The sequence below is a fragment of the Ictidomys tridecemlineatus genome, chromosome 4, assembly GCF_052094955.1.
Source record: "Ictidomys tridecemlineatus isolate mIctTri1 chromosome 4, mIctTri1.hap1, whole genome shotgun sequence".
Taxonomy (NCBI): Eukaryota; Metazoa; Chordata; class Mammalia; order Rodentia; family Sciuridae; genus Ictidomys; species Ictidomys tridecemlineatus.
The window spans coordinates 100,436,882-100,460,397 of NC_135480.1; the positions used below are offsets into that span (position 1 = coordinate 100,436,882).

Below are 23,516 nucleotides of genomic sequence, written 5' to 3' on the forward strand. Positions count from 1 at the left end.
GAGACATCCCTATGGTAAGAGAGCTCCCAAACTGTGGGATGCAGTGTCTTGAAAGCCAAAAACAAACTAAAATTTGGGGAAAAACCAGTAGGGAACCAGTCTCACCATTCTCCAGCAGTTTAGCTGATTTTTACAGTCTTTGGTTTTCTTACCTTGCTACTTTAATTTTACCCAACAGTTTGTACCTTGTGCCTACCCATCTTTTCAGGTCATGTCCAGATTACAATCACATGCAAAAGAGACTGCTGTAGCTCTAAGAGGAGATCCCCAAGGCAAGAGATGGCCAGCTCACCCTGTCGAAGTTGGGGTCAGCATCTCCTATCTTCATCCACTTGTGCTTACATATCTGTTCCATAGAGAGGCGCTTATTTGGGTCTAACACCAACATGTGACGGATCAAGTGCTCACATTCTGTAACAGACAAACAGCCTGCCTTCAGTCTCTGGTGAGGGCAGGCACCAGTGGATCTGAGGAACTTACAGGCAAGACCAGCAGGTAGCTTCTTAAGCTCCTTGCTTTTAATTTTTGTCTTTTTCTTTGATTCTTACCTATCACACTTCTTACTCCAGAAAGGGGTGGGCAAAGCAGAGACAGGTGAAGAAGTGACAGTATGGCAAATGCTTTCACTGAAAGTCTGACCAGAAAAATCTGGGGATAATCCACGAATTTAATTTATTTATATTAAGTATGGCCCCATTTAATACAATTAATGGAGAGAAGAATATCCTCTAAAGAGATTTAGTTTCTTTCAAGGTTCTCAAAATATTCAGTTCTATCTTCCATATGTGTTTTATTACGTACATTTTAATGATTTGGGTTTTGCTGTACAATATGACTCTTCAAAACTCAGGGAATTTGACATTTATGATGGTATAAGGTATATATGGAGAGAGGAACAGGCAGAGACAACCTCTTTACCATACGCTGGGATTCAGCTAGGCTTATGTAGAATTTTTTCCAAGGTTATGTAAACATTCACAGGTACAAAAACGAAGCTGTGAGTGAGCGATTCAAATCAACAGCTATTTTTCTCTGGGAACACATACTATAGGTTACGCTGCAGAAAAAAACAATAGGTTAAAAAAAATCAAGAAACCTATATTCAGATTTCAAAACCATCTTCTATTTCCCATTTTTCTCATCTGCAAATTGGAGCTACTGAAATCATGTGGGAGTAGCAGTCATGACAAAGGATGCAGGTGATAATACAGTAGCAGTATTAACACATTCTTCTAAGCATTTTACGTTGTTATTATCTCATTTAATCCTATAGCAATCCTAAGAGGAATGTATTATCATCATTCCCATTTTAGAAATGGTAAAAATTAGGCAGAGAAGAGCTGATAGTGGATCCAAATCCCTGAACCATTAATTCAACATCTTCATCCAAGCCACCATTACAGTGTATTTAGACGCCTGCAAATCTCTTCACTGGTCTTTTCTGCTTCCAGTCTTGATCCATAGAGAAGCAAATGGAATTTTTCTGAAGCATAAATCTGGGCCTACTGTTACCTTGCATATAACTCCACAATCTCTTTCCTTAATCCTCAGAATGAAAATTCAAAGTCCTGGGCCTCTGAGGCCCCTGCCTAGTCTTTGCACATGCTCTGCACACTCCCACCCACTGGCTTCTACATTTGCTCCCTTCTTTAGCTCGAATGGTTACTTCTCAGATCTTGTTATTCAGGTAAAAGCTTAAATGTCAGTTCCTTGGAAAGCTCATCCCTTACCACCTACTCTAAAGCAGGCTGCCAGTCACTCTTTATTACATTTCATGAATTTTCTTCACACGAATGATTTGTGAACTTGTCTTATTTATATATTTACTTGTTTATGTCTCTCCTACCACAATATAAGTCATTTTCACTGCCATGGCCATACTGAATCTCCAATACCAAAAATGGTTATTACACTTACTAGAGAGTTGAATAAATATCTACTAAATACACAAATAAGTATTTATTGTATTTAATTCTGACCCTAATCAAATAAGACTTCATTTGTGGAAATGTTTTATATTTCACTGAATCTTTACAACAACCTTATATCAGACACTCTCATTAGCCCCATCTATAAATAAAGAAGAAACATGATTTTGAAAAGTTAATGTACTCAATTTTGTAAAGTAATGTGAAGCTGTGCTCCTGATTACTGTGTTATACATTTTTAAGTTGATATAAATTCTGGTTGATCTATTTTTCCAGGGAACATTCAACTCTGCAATTTCCACAGCATTTGGCAAATACCATACTATACCACTCTTAATTTTAAATATCCTCTAGCTTTAAAATACAAAGAAGTTCCTAAATCAAAATTACTTTATATCAGGTACCAATTTGTTCTTGTGGTATGATTAAAAGTACATTCACATGTAGAGATCCAAAAGACTACAGTTTCTGCATCCCTCTAAAACAAGAGTAAATGTCATCTAAAATGTTAAGCTTCATTAAAATTATGTTTTCAGAGTAGCAAGGCTAGATCGCACAACTGTAGCTTCACCGACAGATATGTCTATGGTCTGTAATTACATAAAGGAAAAAAATGTCCTTAATTTAGAAAGTTGCTAAAGCTAACGACCCCTCCATAGGGAGAAGGCCAGGCCTTCTTTGAAAGTTGGGAAGTTGTTGTCAAGGCCTCTAGATGGCACTCGTTTGTTTTCCTTTGATCTCCACACACACTAGTGCTTAAAATGAGATGACCAAGGCCAAATGACATTCGGATACAAGCTTGAGTTAAAACAGGGATTTTATTTTTTTTCAAGGCGATTTCCTTAAAAACAAAGCAAAACAAAAAACTGCCACAACAAGTCCTAATGAAAATCAATCTATCTATCTTTCTATTTATCTATCTATATATCTCATTCAATTTGAGGACCTTGAAACCTCTATTTAGTTGTCCTTAATCATTATTTGGCTTGGATACCTTTGAAAATGTCCAGAAAATTCTGCCCAAGAAATTATACACAGAAACCATCATGTAATTTTTCACTGTTCAAAATGTTAAAGAAGCTTGCCATAGTTTCCCTAAATGTCTACAGGTCCCAGAGCAAGAACTGCTGGTTACGATGCCAATGCCTCAAGGACAAAAGCTTTTATCTTGTCTGCCCTACATAATATCCAAAGGAACAAAATCTAACACTTCTCATCTGCTGCACAGATGGTAAAATATGACAAAATGCAGAATGTTTGAGTAGCATCATCAATTCGTACTTTCTCTGTGTTATACAGCTCATGAAATTATTAAAGAAGATTTGAATATACTGTTCTACATAAACTATGGAAAGAGGATGAAAATGAAGAGAATAAATGTTCCTGAACCTAAAAACACAGCCAACCACAGGATAGTCAATTTGAAAGAGTGCAAAGATGATGGGTCCTCAGATCAAAGGGTGTTAAACATCAGCTTTTCAGATGCCAACAAGTACTCTATTTTAATGTCTAAAATGGTCCCATCACTTGTTCCCTCCCAAAGGCCAGAGCCTTTGATGCTGAATGAAACTGAAGTACTCTGGGCAATGCAGGAATATGCTGCTCTGCTTGTGTGTGCCAGAAAAGCAGCTTCCCTTCGGAGGCTGCTTTCATCTGCTCTGTGCGAGACGCCAAGCGGTCTCTGCAGTGAAAATCACTGTGGGCCCATGAAACTTGATACGCCAACATAACGTTAACTAGAGGATGCCCAGAGCAGGCGAGCCCTGCTGTGCTGACAGGCATGATGACTGTGAGGAGAGCGAGCTCCTGTAATGGGCAGGGTCCTAAAATGGGAATGAAGATTTTCAGCGTGACTCCAGCTAAGAAGGAAACATCTTTTTTTCTTTTTGTCTTTGATAATAAATCTCTCAAAGAAGTTGAAAGTATTTGGCTTGAGGAGGGACAAAAATATTGAAGATGGTAAGGGATTAAAAACCAACTTTAAGTTCACCTAAGACAGTTTCACAGAAACTCTGCCTCAAGTTTCTAAGGTAGGAAAAGACGGAACTTAAGAAAGAATTTCCTGACTAAACTTTGAAAACATGCCACCTGAAGACAGGGTGAAGGCAGCGAGGCTGATTTATCTTGGAGAAGAGAAGGTGTGGGTAGGAAGGGGCATGCTGGGTGTCCTTCAATATCTGAAGGGTCATTTACAAAGATGACAACAAAGTAGATTTGTACTGTGCTAAGGGCTTGAATTTAGAATAATTAGGAAGTCACAGCTTTGCTATAGGAAGAATCTTTTTTTAAAAAATATTTTTTTAGTTGTAGATGGACACAATAACTTTATTTTATTTCTCTATGGTGCTGAAAAACCCAGTGCCTTCCACATTCAAGGTGAGCACTCTACCGCTGAGCTACAACCCCAGCCCAGGATGAATCTTTTTAATGATCAGGATCTGAGGAGGGGCCAGTCCAGCAGGCAAGGTCACACGTGTAGCACAGCTGATTTTACCTATTTTATACATCAGTGTTCTGGGTAAGATTTTACTTAAAAAAGTAAGTCCAGAAACAAGTCGATAGGATGAACTCCTTGGACACACCACCACCAATTCCAAGTCACGGGACTGTGACAAGGGAACCATTTGTCCTATGAAGTAGTAGTAAGCTTACATTCACTAGAAATGTTGAGATTGGCATTTGAGATGCCATTAGAAGGGCTCCTAACCTCAGATCTGAGGAAGACTAAGAATCCTTCAAGGGTGGTCCCTGTGGCTTACAGAGGTGTGCATCCTCAGTGACTACCAACATAGCTGACATGGAAGAGGCCCTAATGACTTCAATATCCTAAAATCCATAAGAATATAGGCATGCTTCACACTTTAAGCTGAAATAACCAGAAAACTATCGTTTCACTTAAGATTTAGATGTGGCACTACATGGGGCCAAAAAGGTAACTGGATGGTTTTTAACGTCTCCCACAGGGGTACGTTCTCAGTGATCTTTTCTAAAGTCATACAGAATAATCTTCCCTTCACGTTAGTGGGTGACCACCTGAGGAGATGCCTGCACTTGGGCAGAACTGCTGCACTGAAGCAATGATATAAGAAACCTAAACAATTCTTGGCAACTAAATCTCTTTCAGAAACCCTGTGGACTTGACTTATAGCATAATGTTCCTTTAGCATGTTAAAAAAGTAAGAGTGAACGATACACAGAAAACAATACACACAGGCAAGGAGGGAATGAAGGATTAGAGCAAATCATTCAAAATTACTAACATTTATTTAGCACTTATATGATAGAGTGTTAAACTCTTTAAGTTAATTCACACACCAACCTCTATTACTATTATTTGCATTTTATAGACATAAAAACTAACAATCAGAGTTGAAAAACTTGATCAGATAATAAAAGGCAGAATCGGGATATAAATTCTAGTCAGAACTCCATAGAGTTCTTAACCTATATAGTACCTAAAATACATTAATTACTTGTGTTTTAGGTAGCATATTTTTTTAAAATTTATTTTTTTAATTGTAGTTGGACACAATATCTCTATTTTGTTTATTTGTTTTTATGTGGTGCTGAGAATCGAACCTAGGGCCTTGCACATGGTATGCGAGCACTCTACTGCTGAGCCACACCCCAGCCCCTAGGTAGCATGTTTTTATAAGAATAAATCAAAACAGTTTAATTCCCACCTCTGACATATCAAACGGCATATAATCTCGATAGGTATCACTCACAGGCTAACTTAGTACCAAATGGGCTAAATCAATCGATGGTCAGAAAACTATGAACTAGCTAGAAAACAGCTTTGTGTGGGGAATAACGATTTGGATGAAATGAGAAGGCAGAGACATAAGAACAAAGGGCGTGTGGGTCATTCCACTAGTAATTTTACTAGTAAGAACCAAACAACAGAGGGCAACCTTACTTCATATACTCTGGCGATTGCCAGGTAATGGAGACTATGATAGAGGGCTACCAACAACATTCATCCCCAGTCAACAACTGCGGACAAGGAAGAGGCTGAGGCAGAAATTTAGGGAACTGGATTATCAACATCTTTAGGCTGATCCTATGAAGGAGGGAAAGCCTTAAACCCCTCAGGCAATGCTAATGTATAGGACATGGCAAAGCCATCATTTTCAGCTCTGTGGCAGAGGAATGGTCTGAACTGAGTCATAGATTCTTTTTGGCCACATAAAGCTACTTTGAGCTGGTGGAAACAGAAGCCATCTGTATGCCAGAAGGCAAAGGAAGAATGCAAGGAAGAAATAATTACTCAGGAAATTCATGCTTCCTACAGGTGGTGAGAGAAAGTATATAGTCTAGTTTCTCACAAGCACTTTCCTATCAATACTAGGTAAGTTCAAAGGTAATTCCAGAGAAGTCGGCCCAACAGTTCTTTATTTTTGATAATTTTAGCACATTTTTAAATAATGTTTTTTTCTTAGCAATGAATTACTTTTAGAGCAATTCAAGTTTCAAAGAGGGCTCTATTTTTCTAAATCCCAAAATCCAAAGAGGAAACAAATTAATTGGCTGTTAAATTTCTAAAACATCTGTTTCCATGGAAAATGAAGAACTTCATTAAAAAAATTGTAAACAGTTAAATAGCATTAAAGTCTTAACCATCTTAAGATGGTTAACAGTTAAATGGCATTAAAGTCTTATCCTTAGCCAAGGGTACTAGGCAATATGTTGCTTGCTTCTGTTTTCATTCACATTATCCAGCTCAAAAGGGGGAATGGGCAAGAACTGATAGTATCACAGCAGACAGAACATGACTGAATACTCTGCAATGACACTCTCAGGACAGAGCAGATGGCTTTGGCAAGTAAGAGTCTATCCCCTTACTTCATATTGTCTGAATTTACAAATGCTTGTGACTCACAGCTGCTTTTTAATTCTGTCTACCTTTTCCAAAAAGGAAAACCACACACAAAATATAATGTTTTTCTTTGTGAAAGGAAAATAAAAGTATGTCATAATATCCTGATACTTTCAGAATCATGGCTAAAGTAGTGTGACCATCTTGCAATGTCATGGTCCCTACGGAAATAATTTAAAGGTAAATCAATAAAAATAGTGGGATTTTTGTTTGATTATTTGTTTTTGGCCAAATACCTTCTTTTGATAAGAAGCTGGCCAGAGTTAGGAATCCTCACTCTGCCTGTGCAATGCGCTCTAAAAATTACATTTTATTAATATGCCTAAGGGAACTCTTTCACTGTCAGCTACTAACTAGGGTGAAATCTATTTCCCATGGTCACTTTTTAAAAATCTAAACACTTAATAGACAAATGGTCTTCAAATAAGACATTGGTATGTATAAACAACATACACTGTGCCAGTTTATAGACACATTCAGTCTACATAAATGTTAAATATATATCATTCAAAATACAGGGGGTTTGTTGTTGTTGCAAAGAAATTTTGTAACATTAGATACTCCTAGAACAATAATGTTGTGGAAAAAAACAAGTAAATGCATATATCAAAAGCAAGTGTTATAGAATCTGAATACTTTTACTTTATAAATTAAATTTTGGGGCTGGGGATGTGGCTCAAGCGGTAGCGCGCTTGCCTGGCATGCGTGCGGCCCGGGTTCAATCCTCAGCACCACATGCAAACAAAGATGTTGTGTCTGCTGAAAACTAAAAAATAAATATTAAAAAAATTCTCTCTCTCTCTCAAAATAAATAAATAAATAAATAAAAATAAGCACTGAGATTAGTTCCTCTAACACAAGAAAACAGAGGGGAAAAATGTTGCTTTGAAACCATTTGCTTTCAGTTGTTCTGGATAGAAAAATTGAAGTCCCATACTGGAACATGTTGGCAAATTTCTAAAATGCTATTCCAACAGTGAGATAGAGATCATATTAGAAAGTGTAGCATTCTTGATTTTTCTTTCTTTTTTTTTTTAAAGTCAAGGACCTTCTTCAAGGACCTTTTTCTGCTTCTTTTTTCAACCAATAAGCATTTATTAATTACCAACTGTATGCCAGCGAGGAGTAGCATTTAGGCTGTACAGGAGAGTTCTTCGAATTAAATACAAATCTCCTCAAATAAATACAAATATGTCACTGGTTTCTGTAATGTAATCAGAATATTCTGGAATAGAAAAATAGTTCCTTACAGCTTTAAATCTTGTGAGACACTTCTGATGACTGAACATAGAGGCCACAGGGAGATGGATTGGAACAATTTAGCTAACAAGAGATGCAGTTAGTAAGAAAAGTTTGTATTAGGAATCAATACACTGATGTTGAGAGGGTTCTTTCAACACAAGATAGACTATGAAGAAAATAGTGTTTGACCTACATGTCTATTTATTAGAAAAATAATAACTATTTCTTAAAAGTTTCCTTCTTTTTTTCTTTTGGTGCTGGGGATCAAGCCCAGGACCTGGTACACACTAGGAGTTAATGCTCTACCACCAAGTTGTACCTGCAGCCCTCAATTTCCTTATTGTCAGTCAGGTTTTTTTGGAGGTTGGGATGCTCCCATAATTAAGACTCAGAAATCAAGAGACCCTGCTTAAGGCTGGAGATGCCCACACTGAAATCCAGTCCAAGCTGGAAAGACGCTTGTTTGCTACACTACTGTGCTGAAGCCTGTCCATTTTGCTTCACATTTACCAAGACTTGCTGCTTACAGTAAAAGTGTTTTGTTTTGTTTTTTTTCTGAGTCCTAACATCAATCATTATAGTAGAATAAAATTCTAGCTCAGTTTTACTCCAGGGTCCAACACTCAGTATTTGCTAGTAATTAGCACTTCCTTTGATAGATTATCCAGATGTACTTAGACAAAGATATCCATTCCAGGACTCTCTTGATACTTGGAATAACTTGCCAGATATGTATTTAGTGAGAACTAAAATACAATCAAAGATGGTTAGATGGTTTCTGATGTCAAACTGTCATTGTTCAAATCTCAGCCCTGCCACTTATTTGATGTGTGATCTTAGGCATGTTAGTTAAACTTATCATGTTCTAATTTTCTTGTCCATCAAATGACCCATCATATTGCCTACTTTACATAATAGCCTACACTATAGCACTGTTTTGAGCTTTAAGTAGTTAGTGCAACAGTGCCTGGCACATGGAAAGTATTCAGTAAATGTTGTTATCCAAACCTCTGGAGTCCTTCTACTTAGAACTTCCTTTCTCTGTTTTTCTACATAGGGTTGCCATAGCAAGGAGACAGTTTGCCTGAAAAGATGAATAATAAATAGGGCAGTATCAACACTTAGGCCCTGGTTTTCTATAATGGTAGGTGGGTGTTAAAGGGATGGCTACAGGAGACCTGCTTTACGCTAGCTTCTTTTCTGACATCACTCCTGTTTTCTGCATTCACTGACATGAAGGCAACATGATTTTCCCCCTGGCACTGAAGTACACCTTGAAAGGTATGAAAGAACTGCTCTGAGGGCTCTGTGCCCCTTAGTGTGTTGGCATGGGTGGGTGAGCTGCTTTAATCCCCTGCCCCATTCTCTCTATACAAAGTGGCATTAGCAAAGAAAGATGCTGTGTGGTTCATGATGAGTAAGCCGATCAGGGCAGAGTTGTTTGCTTGTAAGTGGAAGCTTTTTGGCAGTAGCTGCAGGGTACATTCTCCGTCAGAACCATTATGTAAGCCTGGGTCTTGCATTCCCAGTGATAAAATGCTTATGCAGTATTACAACTAATTAAGTCACAATGAAGTCTAATCAATAAGGACTCAAAAATATTGTCCACAAGAGATTTCTATGCACTCACTAACACTGCAGTTTTCTTCATTGTAAATTAATTTTCCTTCAGTTAAATAAATGATCTTACTATGTTGCTAGGAGAGTAAGGCAAACTAGGCTTTGATAAGTAGGAATCCCAGGGATTTTTCAAAATCTGCTGTTACTGAATGAATTTGATACCCAAAATATTTGAGTTATTGTCTTCCACTGGTGGGAGGGGGAGTCAGAAAAAAGCATCTGCTGACACATGTGGTTAGGCACATTTGTCTCATCTTCTATGATAGCTCAGGAAAATGTACATTTTCAAGTAATAACGACAGTGCTACAAATTTAAAGATGATTTCTTGAAGGCTGAATGGACTTTATACCACCTAGATAATTCTTGTATAATTTGGCTTGGGAATTTTCCTAAGGGATACTTTCTGGGATGCTCTGATAAGTTTAACCCCAAAATAGTCTGACTGATTTTGTTTTGTATGAGACACAGAAAGTCAACTCTTCAGAAGGCCAAAACATCTTTAAAAACTAGAAGTCACTTGACCTTATCACCTACACAATAACTCAAATAACAAAAGCACATAAAACCAAGTGAGTTACCTATCACTTTAATCATATAATACAAAAGTTTAACATAAGTGATTTAACATAAGTGACTCAGTAGTAATTTAGTTTTTTTATTCAAAAATATTTACTGCAAATTTATACCCTACTGGGGGCTTTTTAAAGTTTTATGTAAGGTATTAATGTGCAAAACAGTACTGCTATCAAGGGGCTGACATTCTAGCAGGGAAGGGAGGAAGAACTCCAAATAATTTTAAGACTACGTGGTGTGAAGTCAATTCATCTTTCAATAAATCATCTTATAAATTTGTAGCATTGTCATTCTAAGTTGAAAGCATACATCTTTAGCACGTCTCAGGACCCCTACCACAGGAAGCTTGTGTCAAACAAATGAGACCAGGCATAAAAACTTCTAATTTAGAAGATACTTCATTCCACACATTGTTGACAATAAAGAGAAGCTTAGAATTCTTGAATTAACCATATCCATTGTTGAGCATGGTATCCCATATAGCTGGATACTCTGGAATTTAACTTGGATAGAAGCAGCTAGATGATATAGCCTTTCCTCCCTGTCTCTCAAGTGTTAATTCAGAAAACTATACCAGCTTTGTTTCTAGCAGAAAAACGGACAAATTCAGCTCAAGTCTATGATAACAACTTAAGAAGAGATCTTGTTCTTAAGGACTTCCCTCAACCCATAATCTGTAGAACAGTGACAGCACACCTGACAGGCTCTTACCTCCACAAGAAGAATTAACTCTCAAGTCTAGCAAGGCACAACCATGCCCAGAAACAGTCACTGTTAACAGGAAGAGGACTCAGCAGTCTCTGGGCTTCCTTCACATGAACTTGAAACCTCATGGTATTGGAAGAGTATCTCAGTTAAGAAAAGAATGAATAATCTTAGGAATTCATGTTCTCCTCTCCTTTTGACAGTACCTTCTGATGGGTCCTAGGATTCAAGGCAACACCAAGTGCATGTACATTCGGGGGCAGGAGAGATCATAATGGTAATATAGCAAAATAAAAATGTTAATTCATTTCCTAGACTGGTTTGTTTTCTCTACTTAATCTTAACAAAAATTTTTGTTCCCAGTTAGGGAATTACTTGTCTGAGATAAAAGAGTGACTACATTTAGGATAATCAGGTGGGCTTTCTCTTGAGTTTTTAAGCTTTCACACTAACTTATATTATAAATATTAGTTCTTTCTAAGTACTTAATGTAATATGGTTTATGTCTAAGCACTAATAGACCGTGAGGTTGACAGCATGGCTAGCTGTTTACCAGGATCCACTCTCTAAAGCCAGCTCTGCTAAGGCTTCAGCAAGAATATTTTGCCATGATCTGAGGGTGTGGGGGTGGAGAGTAGAGGAGATTCAAGTTGCTCACAGGAAATACTGTGGACATTGGAAAAGCAGAGGAAATGGTTTATTTATCTTGCCCTTTTTTTGCAATAGTGTGGTGTAGCAGAACAAACACTGAATTTAAGTAATGACTAAGTTACTTATTACCTATGTGGCCTTAGGGAAGTCAACTAATTTCTTTAAACTTCAATTTCCTAAACTTTATCGGCAAAATGATAAAATAATATATGCTATAGTTATGTTGCTCAAATTAGATCAAGTATAAGAAAATATGTGATAAACTCTAAAACTCTATAAAGAAATACTATATATATGGGGGGTACCAGGAATTGAACTCAGGGACACTTGACCACTGAGCCACATCCCCAGCTCTATTTTGTATTTTATTTAGAGACAGATCTCACTGAGTTGCTCAGCACCTCACTTTTGCTGAGGCTAGCTTTAAACTCAAGATCCTCCTACCTCAGCCTCCCCAATCACTGGGATTACAGGTGTGTTCCACCACACCTGGCTAATTTTTTGATACTACTATTGATATTACTATTTGAATAAGCATATCCCTCTGAAAGAGCTTTTGTAGTCAACATTTTAACAAACCTGTGCATTTTAATTCATTCATTTAATAAATACTTATGAGTACCTACTAGAACTCAGTCACTATCCTAAACTCTGAGAACCTAGCAGTCAACAAAATACAAAAGCTTAGTACAGTCAAGTGATACTGGAGGTCAGAGGTAATAGACAATATATACTGTTAGGTCATGACAAATGCTCTGAAGAAAAAGCAGAGTTATAGAAAAAAACGTCGGTCAAACCTCAGCACCATATAAAAAATGAAATAAAGATATCATGTCCAATGTCCACCTATAGCTAAATATATATATGAAAAAAACATCGGGGGTAGTCAGGAAAGGATCCTCTGAGAGGACAAGAAAATATTTGAGGGAACAGGAATGTATGTGCTTATAGGGCGGAGAAATAGCAAGGATGCCTCTGTGACTGGAGTTCAAAACCTTAGATGAAGAGCAACAGAAAATGAGATCAAGCTGGGTGCAGCAGTGCACACTGGTAACTCCAGCTACTCAGGAGGAGTATCAAAAATTCAAGGCCTTCCTGGGCAACCTAGCAAGACCCTTGCTCAAAACAGGAAATACAAAGGGTTGAATGTAGCTTAGTGGTACAGCACCTCTGGTTCAACCAATCCAGAAAGAAAGAGGGAGTGCAGAGCAGAGAAATGAAATCAAGGAGGGGAGGGTCAATCAGTTGTGCCCTATAGGCTAAAACAATAATGACTTTCAGAAATTTATTTTAAATGTAAATGAAAGTCATTGAGGAGAAATTGGGGCTGCATTCTGACAGAGATAAATCTTACTACATGCCAGACACTATGCTAGATTATAGACAACCGTGACAAAGACATTTTGTTTGTCCTTACTCTAAAGTTTAGTGTGGAAGACAAACAACAAAGGAATTAAAATATAAGGTATGATAAGTATTATGGTAAGATAAAGTTCAGGGGCCTGAATAATTAGTAGAAAAATATCTTGGTTCTTACTTCTAGCCCATCTACTTTCTTCTAGATTCTACAATACAGGAATGGATGAAATGGGACTGAGGAAAAAAAAAGTATTTGGGGCAGAGGAAGCTGCTTCCAGAGAACATGATATTGAGAGAACTAGAAGACAATTGGGATGGCTGGTTGTAGATGGAAGCTGATATTGAAGAGAAAGAAAGGTAGGAGCCAGCACAGAGAAGTATTTCCATGACACTGTTTTTTAAGCAGCAGTCATAAGCTCAGTTCATCAAGTTGTAATCACTATATTTTAATGGAATAGAATAAAACATACTAGAGTGTACTGCACACAATAATAGTAAACTTTGCTTTTTAAAAAATACTTTTGTTCATTTGTATTCACATATGTATGTTCTAGGTCACCGGAGAAGATATGTTTTTATTATGGCCATAGTAAAAATGTTTAAAAGTCAGTGCTTTAGACATATTAGCACATTAGGGCAATGGTAAAGCAGTGAAATGTTTTAAGCTGGAAAATGGTATGATCAGATTTGTGGGTGTCCAGCATGTTTTGTTTTTATATTTGTATTTTGAAAGGATTACTCATGCAGCAATGTGGAGAATGGATTACAAAGGGACAAGACTAGAGCCAGAAATCCACAGAGCTGAATTTAGGCAAGAGAGATTGTACTGAGGAAGTACAGAAAAAAATAAAAGTAAGAAGGAAACAAAAGAAAAACCAAGGAAAATGGAACTTTAAAAGTCTTATACAGGGCTGGGGTTGTGGCTCAATGGTAGAACACTTGCCTTGCACATGTGAGGTACTGGTTTTGGTCCTAAGCACCACGTAATAAGTAAATAAATAAAATACAGTTATTGTTTATCCACAACTAAAAAAAAAAAAAAAAAAAAAACAGCCTCATGCTCGCGGTCCAAAGACCTCTCCTTCCAGTCCTGTCATCACTCCCCAAATTAGTTCTTTTCCAGGCCTGTCACTCCCAAATTTCTAGGAAATTTATAAATTTTAGAGTTACCATAAATTCACTCACTTAGAAAAATTACTTTGTGCACTATTAATTAGCCTATGTAATAAATAAAACAAAAAGAGATACTATGTTTTAAGAAACCTATAATTTAGGTTAAGTGCCAATTATATTTACTGATCAGATAATGGAGACCATGTCACCCTAAGGAACCTGAGAATGACCAGGTCACCACAGACTTTCCTGTGACCAGCAGACACCATGACCAAGTTTCCTTTAAAAGAAGAGTCTGAGAACCCTAAAAGTATCTCTCACTCTTGAGATGACCCACATTCTTCCTTAAATGTGTGCCTTGCTCTCTGAAATAAATATCTGTCTTAAGAGCTAAGTTAAATTAGCTAATTAAAGTCATTTCTGCAATGTTTGTCAAGAACCCCACAGCTGGAGAATGTGGCAACTTGGAAGCAATGAGAAAAAAGTGTTTCAGAAGGTAAAGACTGACTTAAAAATGAAGTAAAAAACCCATATAAAAAGTGGGCAATCCCAGCTGCACAGGGGGCTGAGGCAGAAGGATTACTTGAGCCCAAAAGTTTGAGGCCAACATGGACAACAAAGCAAGATTTATTAAAAAAAAAAAAAAAAAAGTGGCAAAAGTCCTAAAGAGACACTTTACCAAAGACAGGCAGATGGCAAGTAAGAATCAATGGGGGAGACTGAGGCAGGAGGATACCGAGGTCAAGATGAGCCTGGGAAACTTAGCAAGACTGTCTCGAAATATAAAAGAGAGGATGTGGGGGGGGGGCATGATAGAGCAATTGCCTAGCATGTGCAAGACTAAACAAAACAAACAAAAATAAAACAAACCCCAAACAATGAGATATCAATATATATCTATCAGAGTGGACAAAATCCAAAATTATAACACCACCAAAGCTGGTGAGGATATAAACAATAAGAACTCTCATTCTCCGAAAAATGGTACAGCTACTTTGGAAGACAGTTTGTCAGATTACCACAGAACTAACCATATACCATATGGCCCCATAACCAAGCTCCTTGGTATTTACCCAAATGATCTGAAAATTTATGTCCCTACAAAAACCTGCACAAGGATGTTACAGCAAATTCATTCATAATTATCAAAACTTGGAAGCAACAAGGTAAAAGGATGAACTATGGTTCACCTAGACACTGAACTATTATTCAGCACTAAAAGGAAATGAGATATCTAGCCATAAAAAGACATGGATGAAACTAATGTGCATGTTTCCAAGTGAAAGAAGCCAATCTGAAATTGCTACATACTGTGATGTTTCCAAATATGTGGCATTCTGGAAAAGAGACAATAAAAGAATGAGACAATAAAATAATAAGTGATGGTGAGGGAAATGGGAGATGAATAGGCAGAGCCAAGAGGATTTTTAGGACAGCAAAACTATTCTGTATGGTACTATACTGGTGAACACATGTCATTATGCATTTGTCAAAACCCACAGCAAATGCCACATTCAATGAACCCTAATGTACACTATGGACTATAGACACTAATTCTGCATCAGAGTATGTCCATCAGATGTAACAAAGGTACCACAGTACTTGAAGATGTTGACTGAAGGGAAGCTGTCGGGGGTAGGCATAGAAGGGTATATGGAAACTCCACACCTTCTGTTCAGTTTTGGTGTGAATCTAAAAGTACTCTAAAATATAAAATCTATTTTAAAGGGTAAGGAATGGTGAAGCACTAAAAACTGTTGGGAGGACAGTAAGATAAAACTCAAGACAGGCAGTTGATTGAAGACAAGATCACTGATAACCCTGGCCAGAGCAATCTCCTGGAACACCTCTTCTTCCTTTTTATTAAAACTGGAGAGAAATATGACTACTTCCTTTCTCCATTCCCTTCCATCCTCTTCTCTGAGCCTTTTGTTCCTACAGCTCCACCAAAACTACTTCGAGATCAACAGCCTCCACGCATCTAAATCCAACACTTGCTCCAGTCCTCTTGCTTCACTTGGCAGCACCACTCCCCATGGCTCCTCAGTCCCTTCTCCATTATCTTCATTTGGCTTTTTTTAAGACAAGCTGACCTTGGCTTTCCTCACTAGCCACTCTTATAAACCATCTATTCATTGATGATTCCCAAATATACTAGCCTACAACTCTCCCAAATTTAACTGCTATGTAATATCTCAATTTAGATGTCTAACGGGCACATCAAACTTGGTACATCTAAAACAGTGCCTGCCACTTTGTATGAAACTATAATGGTGGATAGTATTATTGTATCACATTATAATATAATGGTGACCATGTGTTATCTTTTTCCCACAGTCTCAGAACTAGCCACCAATAATTGTCATCTGAATTATTTTAAGTTTCCTTCTAATTGGTCTCTTTCCTTCTGCCATTGTACCATTTGGCCTACTAGAAATATAGCATCCACAGCAATAATATTTTTAAAGTCACTCTAAGGGTTGGGATATAGCTTAGGGATTCAGCATTTGCCTAGTGTGTGCAGAGCCCTGATTCACTCCGCAGCATTGCAGAATAAAGAAGTAAATAAAAAGGTCACTGTAGGTCTGGGGCTGTAGCTGGGCTGGGGCTATAGCTCAGTGGCAGAGCGCTTGCCTTGTACTGTGAGGCACTGAGTTCCATCCTCAGCACCACAAAATAAATAAATAAATAAATAAATAAAGATATTGTGTCCATCTACAACTAAAAAAATATTTTTAAAAAGTCTCTGTAAAATTCTTTCAACTTTTTTTATGTCTGAAAAATTTCATAATACAATCTAAAGGAAAAAACAGGTCAGATTACATCATTCCTCTGTCAAAATCCACCAACTGTTTGCATTTCACTCAGAATAAAAAGCATAGTCTTTAACTAAATGGTAAAATTCAGCTCCATCTTACCTCTCTGGTCTCTTCTGCCTCCTGGCTGTCCCCCTTTCCTTTAGAGCACACAGACCTGCTTCCTGTTACTCAAATACTCAGGCATGTTCCCTCCACTGGGGCCAGTGCACCTGCAAATCCCTCAGCCAGGGACTCTCTTCTTCAGACGTCGTAGCTTAAGCCCTCACCTTCTTTCAATATTTACTTTTCCCCACCATATCGTTTCAAATGACCTCCCACCCACCATCCTGCATTCTTCTATTTCATTTTTCTCAGAGAATTTGTCATTGTCTAATATACTACTAAGTCATGCATTCTAAGGCAACTTAAAGTTAAATCTAGTTCATGTTTCACCTACTTATTCTAAAATGCAATTCCCATGTGCTTATACTTTGCTGCCAACCCAGGCGACATATGTTCTTCCTTAAAATGAAAACAGATGATTAAGCAAAGTACACTACTTTCTATATTATCTCTAAAATATTCTCTTATATGCATATAGATGGAGAAAAAAACTAGATTCTGGGTATCTGCTATCTGTTTCCAATGTTAAATTTTTCCAAAAGCTACTTACCCTACTGCCCACTCATTTAAAAAACATTTTTTAATGAGAGTCTGGAGGACGAGTATTATAGAAGTAGGAAATGAAGTAGTAGAAGACTAGGATGCAAAGCATGCTTTATCCTTAGCATTTAAAACCACATTGTGGAGTCAGGTGCCATGGTGCATGCCTGTAATCCCAGCTGCTCGGGAGGCTGAAGCAGGAGGATCACAAGTTCAAAGCCAGCCTCAGCAACAGTGAGGTGCTAAGCAACTCAGTGAGACTCTATCTCTAAATAAAATACAAAATAGGGCTGGGGATGCAGCTCAGTGGTTGAATGCACTTGAGTTCAATCCCTGGTGCCAAAAAAAATAAAATAAAACCACACTGTAGGCTGGGGTTGTGACTCAGTGTTACAGCACTTGCCTAGCTTGTGTGAGACACAGGGTTCAATTTTTGGCACTGCATATAAATAAATAAAATAAATGTCCATCAAAAACTAAAAAATATACTTAAAAAAAAAACCACACACACATTGCAATAGGGCCCTAACAAATGGAAACCCTATATTATAATGAAAATGGGATGCAGTGGGAGGACAGAGGTGTAACAGGAATATTTACTGTATTGCCTACTGACCTTTATATACATTATCTCATATAATCCTTATAGTAATACCCCTCCCAAAACTCTCAGCCAATTTATAGATGCAGAAACTAAAGCTCAGACAGACTTAGTAATGTGTAGAGTTCAGATTCAAACACAGGCAGGGCTATCTGGTGCTGATGTAGATATTACTCTGTTCCTACCAAACTTTGCCTCTTGGAAGCACCAGGACAGAAACTGGAACTAAGAAAGGTTGTTAAATAGGCCATTTATACTCCATCACTAAATTCCTGGAATAACTTAGCATGAACCCAAGTCACAGCTGTGTATCGGCAGCTCCCTTACCTGTGGACATAAAAAATGGGATGCGGAACTTTCCACTCAGCACCCGGGCCCGCAGATTCTGCAGTGTGCTCCCATCAAATGGCAGGGCACCACACACAAGCACATAGAGGACAACTCCAAGACTCTGCATCCCAAACAAAGAGTATGTACAATTAATTGCATCAGAGGAAATAAAAAGAGGCCATTTTGGCATGTGTGTTAAGATGATGGTGAGTCACACAAGATTATCCAACACACTTTTTCTGTTTTTATGACAGATAATATGGGGCATGGTCAAGACCAACCACCTTCAGAATAATTAACATTCTTCTTTGCTTCTAGACCTGTATTTGGGGTCATATCCCAAACTTTTCTCAGTGCTTATCTTCTAGGGGTAAGGCAAAGCAACAACAGAAAGAATCACTGTTTTTGACAAGGGTGCCCATCCACACTGGCCCTTGGGTCTCTTTTGCAGATTCCAAGGGGTAGTTTGAAACTAACGTTCAGCCCATAAGATGAATATTAGAGAGAAGACTGCTGAAGAATGGGAATTGAAGAACAGGTGACCATGCTCTTCATTCACATGTAGAATTATGTGTCCTCCAGGATGAGGACAGTGCCACCCAGTGATGGGGTGGATGGGGTTGAAGAGAAGGCAGTTACTTACCCAGATGTCCACTTTGGGCCCATCATACTCCTTTCCTTCAAAGAGTTCTGGTGCAGCGTAGGGAGGGCTGCCACACCAGGTCTTCAGCAGCTGCCCAGGAGTGAAGAGGTTACTGAAGCCAAAATCTAGAAAGGCAAATGGACACAACTCATGTCATCACAACCCAGCAAACACTAGTCTCTAGTCACCAATGCAAAGGTTCCCAGATCATTAAGTTTGAATATCAAATGAAAAAAGAGAGCATTTAGAAACTACATAAACAACCACTTGGAACTTAAAAAATAAAATAGTGAAATAGAAATATAAAAAGCTGGAATGTAAAAGGTACTGGTTAACTAAAGTAAGCATGATTGGTTTATGTCAACAACAACAACACTGATCCCTTCATAAGCCTAGGCAGAGTGAGATAGGTGGTACTTATATCTTTAAGAATAAAAATAAAACTGAACATTGATGTTTAGACTGCTTTAAAATCAAATTCATGAAGCCTCCTCAGTTAGACCAAAAATTCGTATTATTTTTATTTCTTATGACAAACATAAGCACAAATTATGACCACTTAAAAATTACACAAAGTGATGTTATATCATTGTTAAGGAGGCTTATGCAAGATGAAGAATATGTTGGGCATGGTGGCGGATCCCTGTTAATTCTAGCAATTCAGTGGGCTGAGACAGGCAGATCACAAACTCAAGGTCAGCCTCAGCAACTTAGCAAAACCCTCAGCAACTCAACCAGATCCTGCCTCAAAATTTTAAAAAAGTGGGGGAGTGCTGGGACTGTAGCTCAGTTGTAAAGTGCCCCTAGGTTCAGTTCCAGTACTGTGGGGGGCTAAAAAAGGAATATTCAGCTTATTTATAAAGTGAGCCAAGAACACTTGAACATTTTAACTTCAATTCTCTTTGTGTTTCAAAACTTTCACCCCATTTTGCTTTCTCTCCTTCTTACTATTTTAAGAAGTGAATGGGAGGTAGGAGGGGTCAGATCTTTAGGAGGAATAATAAGAAAATGTGCAAGGATGTCAGGCCAAAGGATAGGGTCACCGAAATACAGTTTTATTTATGAACAAAGTCCCTATGACAGGCTAGAACTCCCTCATCCTCACTACCAGTGGGAACTGCCTCCTGCCTCAGGCTTACCATGCGTACTCTCTGCAGCCACAGCAATCCTAAAGGATAGACATCCACCTAGTCCCTGGATCTTGTTGCTCCCTTTCCTGGCTGTACTCCTCTGTTGATAACTCTGCTCCCTTTCACTGTTTGCTATCCTTTCTTCTACCTTCTGTAGAAGGTACTTCCTCATGAGCATTTGCTGGTTTTGACTGTCTTTCCTTGCTCCATATTTTCTTAACTCTTCTTCTCCCACAGCTTCCATTATCATTTGTTTAATTATAATTCCCCAAATTTACATTTCTGGTCCTGGAATCAGATTTTAGTTCCTGGCATTAAACTTCTAATTCCTGCTTGGAAAGAAACGCTAGAAACCCACCATTTTCCAAAATCAAGCTTGTTCTTCCAGTGATGCTCCTCCAGTAAGGCCTCATTAATGGCATCACCATCTCTATTATAGGAACACTGGAGTCACTTTGAATTCCTTTCTTCTTCTCATTTCCCATTTGAGCTGCTTCTGCACCATAAGCATGTTTGGTCTGTCTCCTGCTTTCTCTTTCCAGTCCTATTATCTTTCTTTCTTTCTTTCTTTTTTGGTTATAGATATACATAATACCTTTATTTTTTAAAATTTTTTAAATTGTAGATGAATACAACATCTTTATTTATTTATTTTTATGTGCTCCTGAGGATTGAACCCAAGCCCTCATACGTGTGAGGCAGGCACTCTACTGCTGCGCTACAGCCCCAGCCCCTACCTTTATTTTTATTTGTTTATTTGTTTATTTATTTATTTATTTTTATGTGGTGCCGAGGATTGAATCCGGGGCCTCGAATGTGCAGGTAAGTGCTCTACCACTGAGCCACAACCCAGCTCCCACCATTGTATTTCATACTCTTCTCATCTGTGGCCTAAACTGATGCCACGCTTATCACCAAACATTGTTTCATCTCCCAAGAAGCCAACCATTCACAACACAGGGAATGTTACACAAATCAGACCTGTTATTCCTTGCTCAAAAACCCTTGGTGGCTCCCTTCTGCTTGCAGAAGGTCTTCATCTCTCGGCTTGGTAATATAAGGTCCTTCCAATTCCAGTCCCTTCCCACTTTTCCAACTTATCCCCAGCCATGCTAGCATTACTAGACTACTCCCGTCCTATGTTTACATGCCTTTCTTAGCTATTTCCTTTCTGTACCGTGCCTTTCCTTTCTTTTCCACCTTTAAGATATCACTCATTTTCAAGGCCCAGTCAAATATTACTTCCTGTATGAAGCATTAATTGATTCTCAGCAGAGAATACCATGTGGAAGGCTTTCTCCTCAGTGCTTTGTTAGGGCAAATTTTGCTTAAATACACAAAGCCTTAGAGTTAGGATTAAGAACAATACTTGGAGTGATTATAGAAGACCTCTTATAAGGTTTCCAAGAATAGAAGATCTTGTTTAGTATATACTAGAAATAAGAGCAAGTCATCAGAATTTGTTCCTGTTGTTGATCCTTACTGAAATCTTGCATTTGGTCATTGGGTCTAGCTGGTGAGGCCAGCTATTTGGCTGTATGTAACATACTGGGAAAGCAGATGCTAACAAAGGCAGCCTAAGTGTCCCAATTCTTTTTTTAATGTACCAAACCTATAGGATCTGGGCCAGCTTCGCTTTTACATGTGCATATTATTATAAATTGAAGTTTCCTGGAAAGCATATTGTTATCTTATCTTCCCTTCAGCAGCTCTTTACAAGTATTTCACATTAATCTTCACTGTTGCTATGCATCTTGTAAACTAAAATTCTAGCTAGTTCACTGCCTATTCAGTTATACTTTATTTTCTAAAAGTTTAAATTATCCATACAGGAGAAATGTGAAACTATTAACATATACTAACTCTGGAACTCATTTTGAAAGTTCAGTTCCTTCCAATTGACATTTCAGGAACTGAACAACAAGAGAAGGAGAATGCCTCTTTTCTATTCTCTTAGTGGCTTGCCTTTGGGGACATTTTGCTAGACATTTTAAGAGAACTAGTAGGAAAAAAAAAAAAAAGGAGCTAAAACCCAACTAGTCTCCTTTAGATTTGGTAAAGTACGAGGGGAATGCTAGAATTATGTGGTAAGAAGTAGAAGTGAGATGGGGTAAGTGTGTAACAGATAAGATGTGGAACAGAAGTATGATGATTTTGCTGGTTTCAGTTAGACAACTGAAAAATAAATATGAAGGATCACTAAACATGGAAGAGAAAATTCTCAAAACTAAAATTAAAAGTAATGAGAAAAAAAAATTGAAGAAGTAGTCTCACTAGCTTACATCAGAATACCAAAGAAGCAAGTAAAGAAAAGTTTTAGAACTAAGTTTGAAGTGTTACCTTGGACTCGCAAAATCGCATTTCCATTCACATTTTGGCTCTGAAATTGCTTTTATTTATATCTTTCATTTTTTTTATTTACTAGAATTTCTTACTCTCCATTTCTCTTTTACAAATCTCTCAAATATTTCCTTATTTTCCTTCACTTATTTATTGAACTTGAGTTTATAGAACACTTCTTATGGGTGAAGCAATGTGTTAGTTCCTATGAAGAACCAATAGCATAACAGGTTTAATTTTGGCACATAAGTCAAAAAGGAGATAGAACTTAGTTGAGTGGCCAGGATCTGGAGAGGCAGGGCAGAACGTGGAAATGGAATGCTATATGGAGGGGAGGGCCAAGGGAATATAAGCAGGGAAGGACACTTAGAACTAGCTTGCTAAGTTCAAAGAACCATAAAGAGACTGCTCTGGGTATGACTGCTCTGGGGCTTGTACAGGTAGGTGACAAGAATTTTCCGTATGAATGAAGAGTAGCATCAGGCCAAATGAAGTGTAGCTTTAAATGATAAAACAAGAACCTCAGACTTCATTCCTGTAGGTTCCTGCTTTGATTTTTTTCTTTTTTAAAAAATATTTATTTTTTAGTTATAGTTGGACACAATACCTTTATTTTACTTATTTATTTTATGTAGCGCTGAGGATCGAACCCAGGGCCTTGCACATGCTAGGCAAGCACTCTACCGTTGAGCCACAATCCAGCCCTTCTCTTTTCTTTTGAAGAAAGAAAAAAAAAAAAAAGAAGTTTTTCCCCCAAATTTAAAAATTTTATTAGACTTCAGATATAAGGAATCTGATTATGAATTAATTATAACCTTTGGTTCTTGGCACATTCTTACTATCTTCCACTCAAAGACTGTTTTTATTTCCCCTGCAGCTTGAGGTAAAAAATAAGAAATATAGAAAACATTCCATAAAATTCATCAATTTATAGCATACA

At 37.8% G+C, this 23,516-nt stretch overlaps 1 protein-coding gene across 3 annotated transcripts in view; it reads right to left on the bottom strand.

The window, feature by feature from the left end:
- Positions 1-23,516, bottom strand: part of Sik3 (SIK family kinase 3) — a 239,721-nt gene that overhangs the window by 32,825 nt on the left and 183,380 nt on the right. For all 3 annotated transcript variants that reach the window (XM_021728449.3, XM_005328293.5, XM_013359984.4), the window contains exons 5-7: positions 19,107-19,231; positions 18,461-18,584; positions 293-411 (exon numbers count right to left, since the gene is read on the bottom strand). In XM_021728449.3, the coding sequence (XP_021584124.2) occupies positions 293-411; positions 18,461-18,584; positions 19,107-19,231 (368 nt within the window). The remainder of the gene's footprint in view (positions 1-292; positions 412-18,460; positions 18,585-19,106; positions 19,232-23,516) is intronic.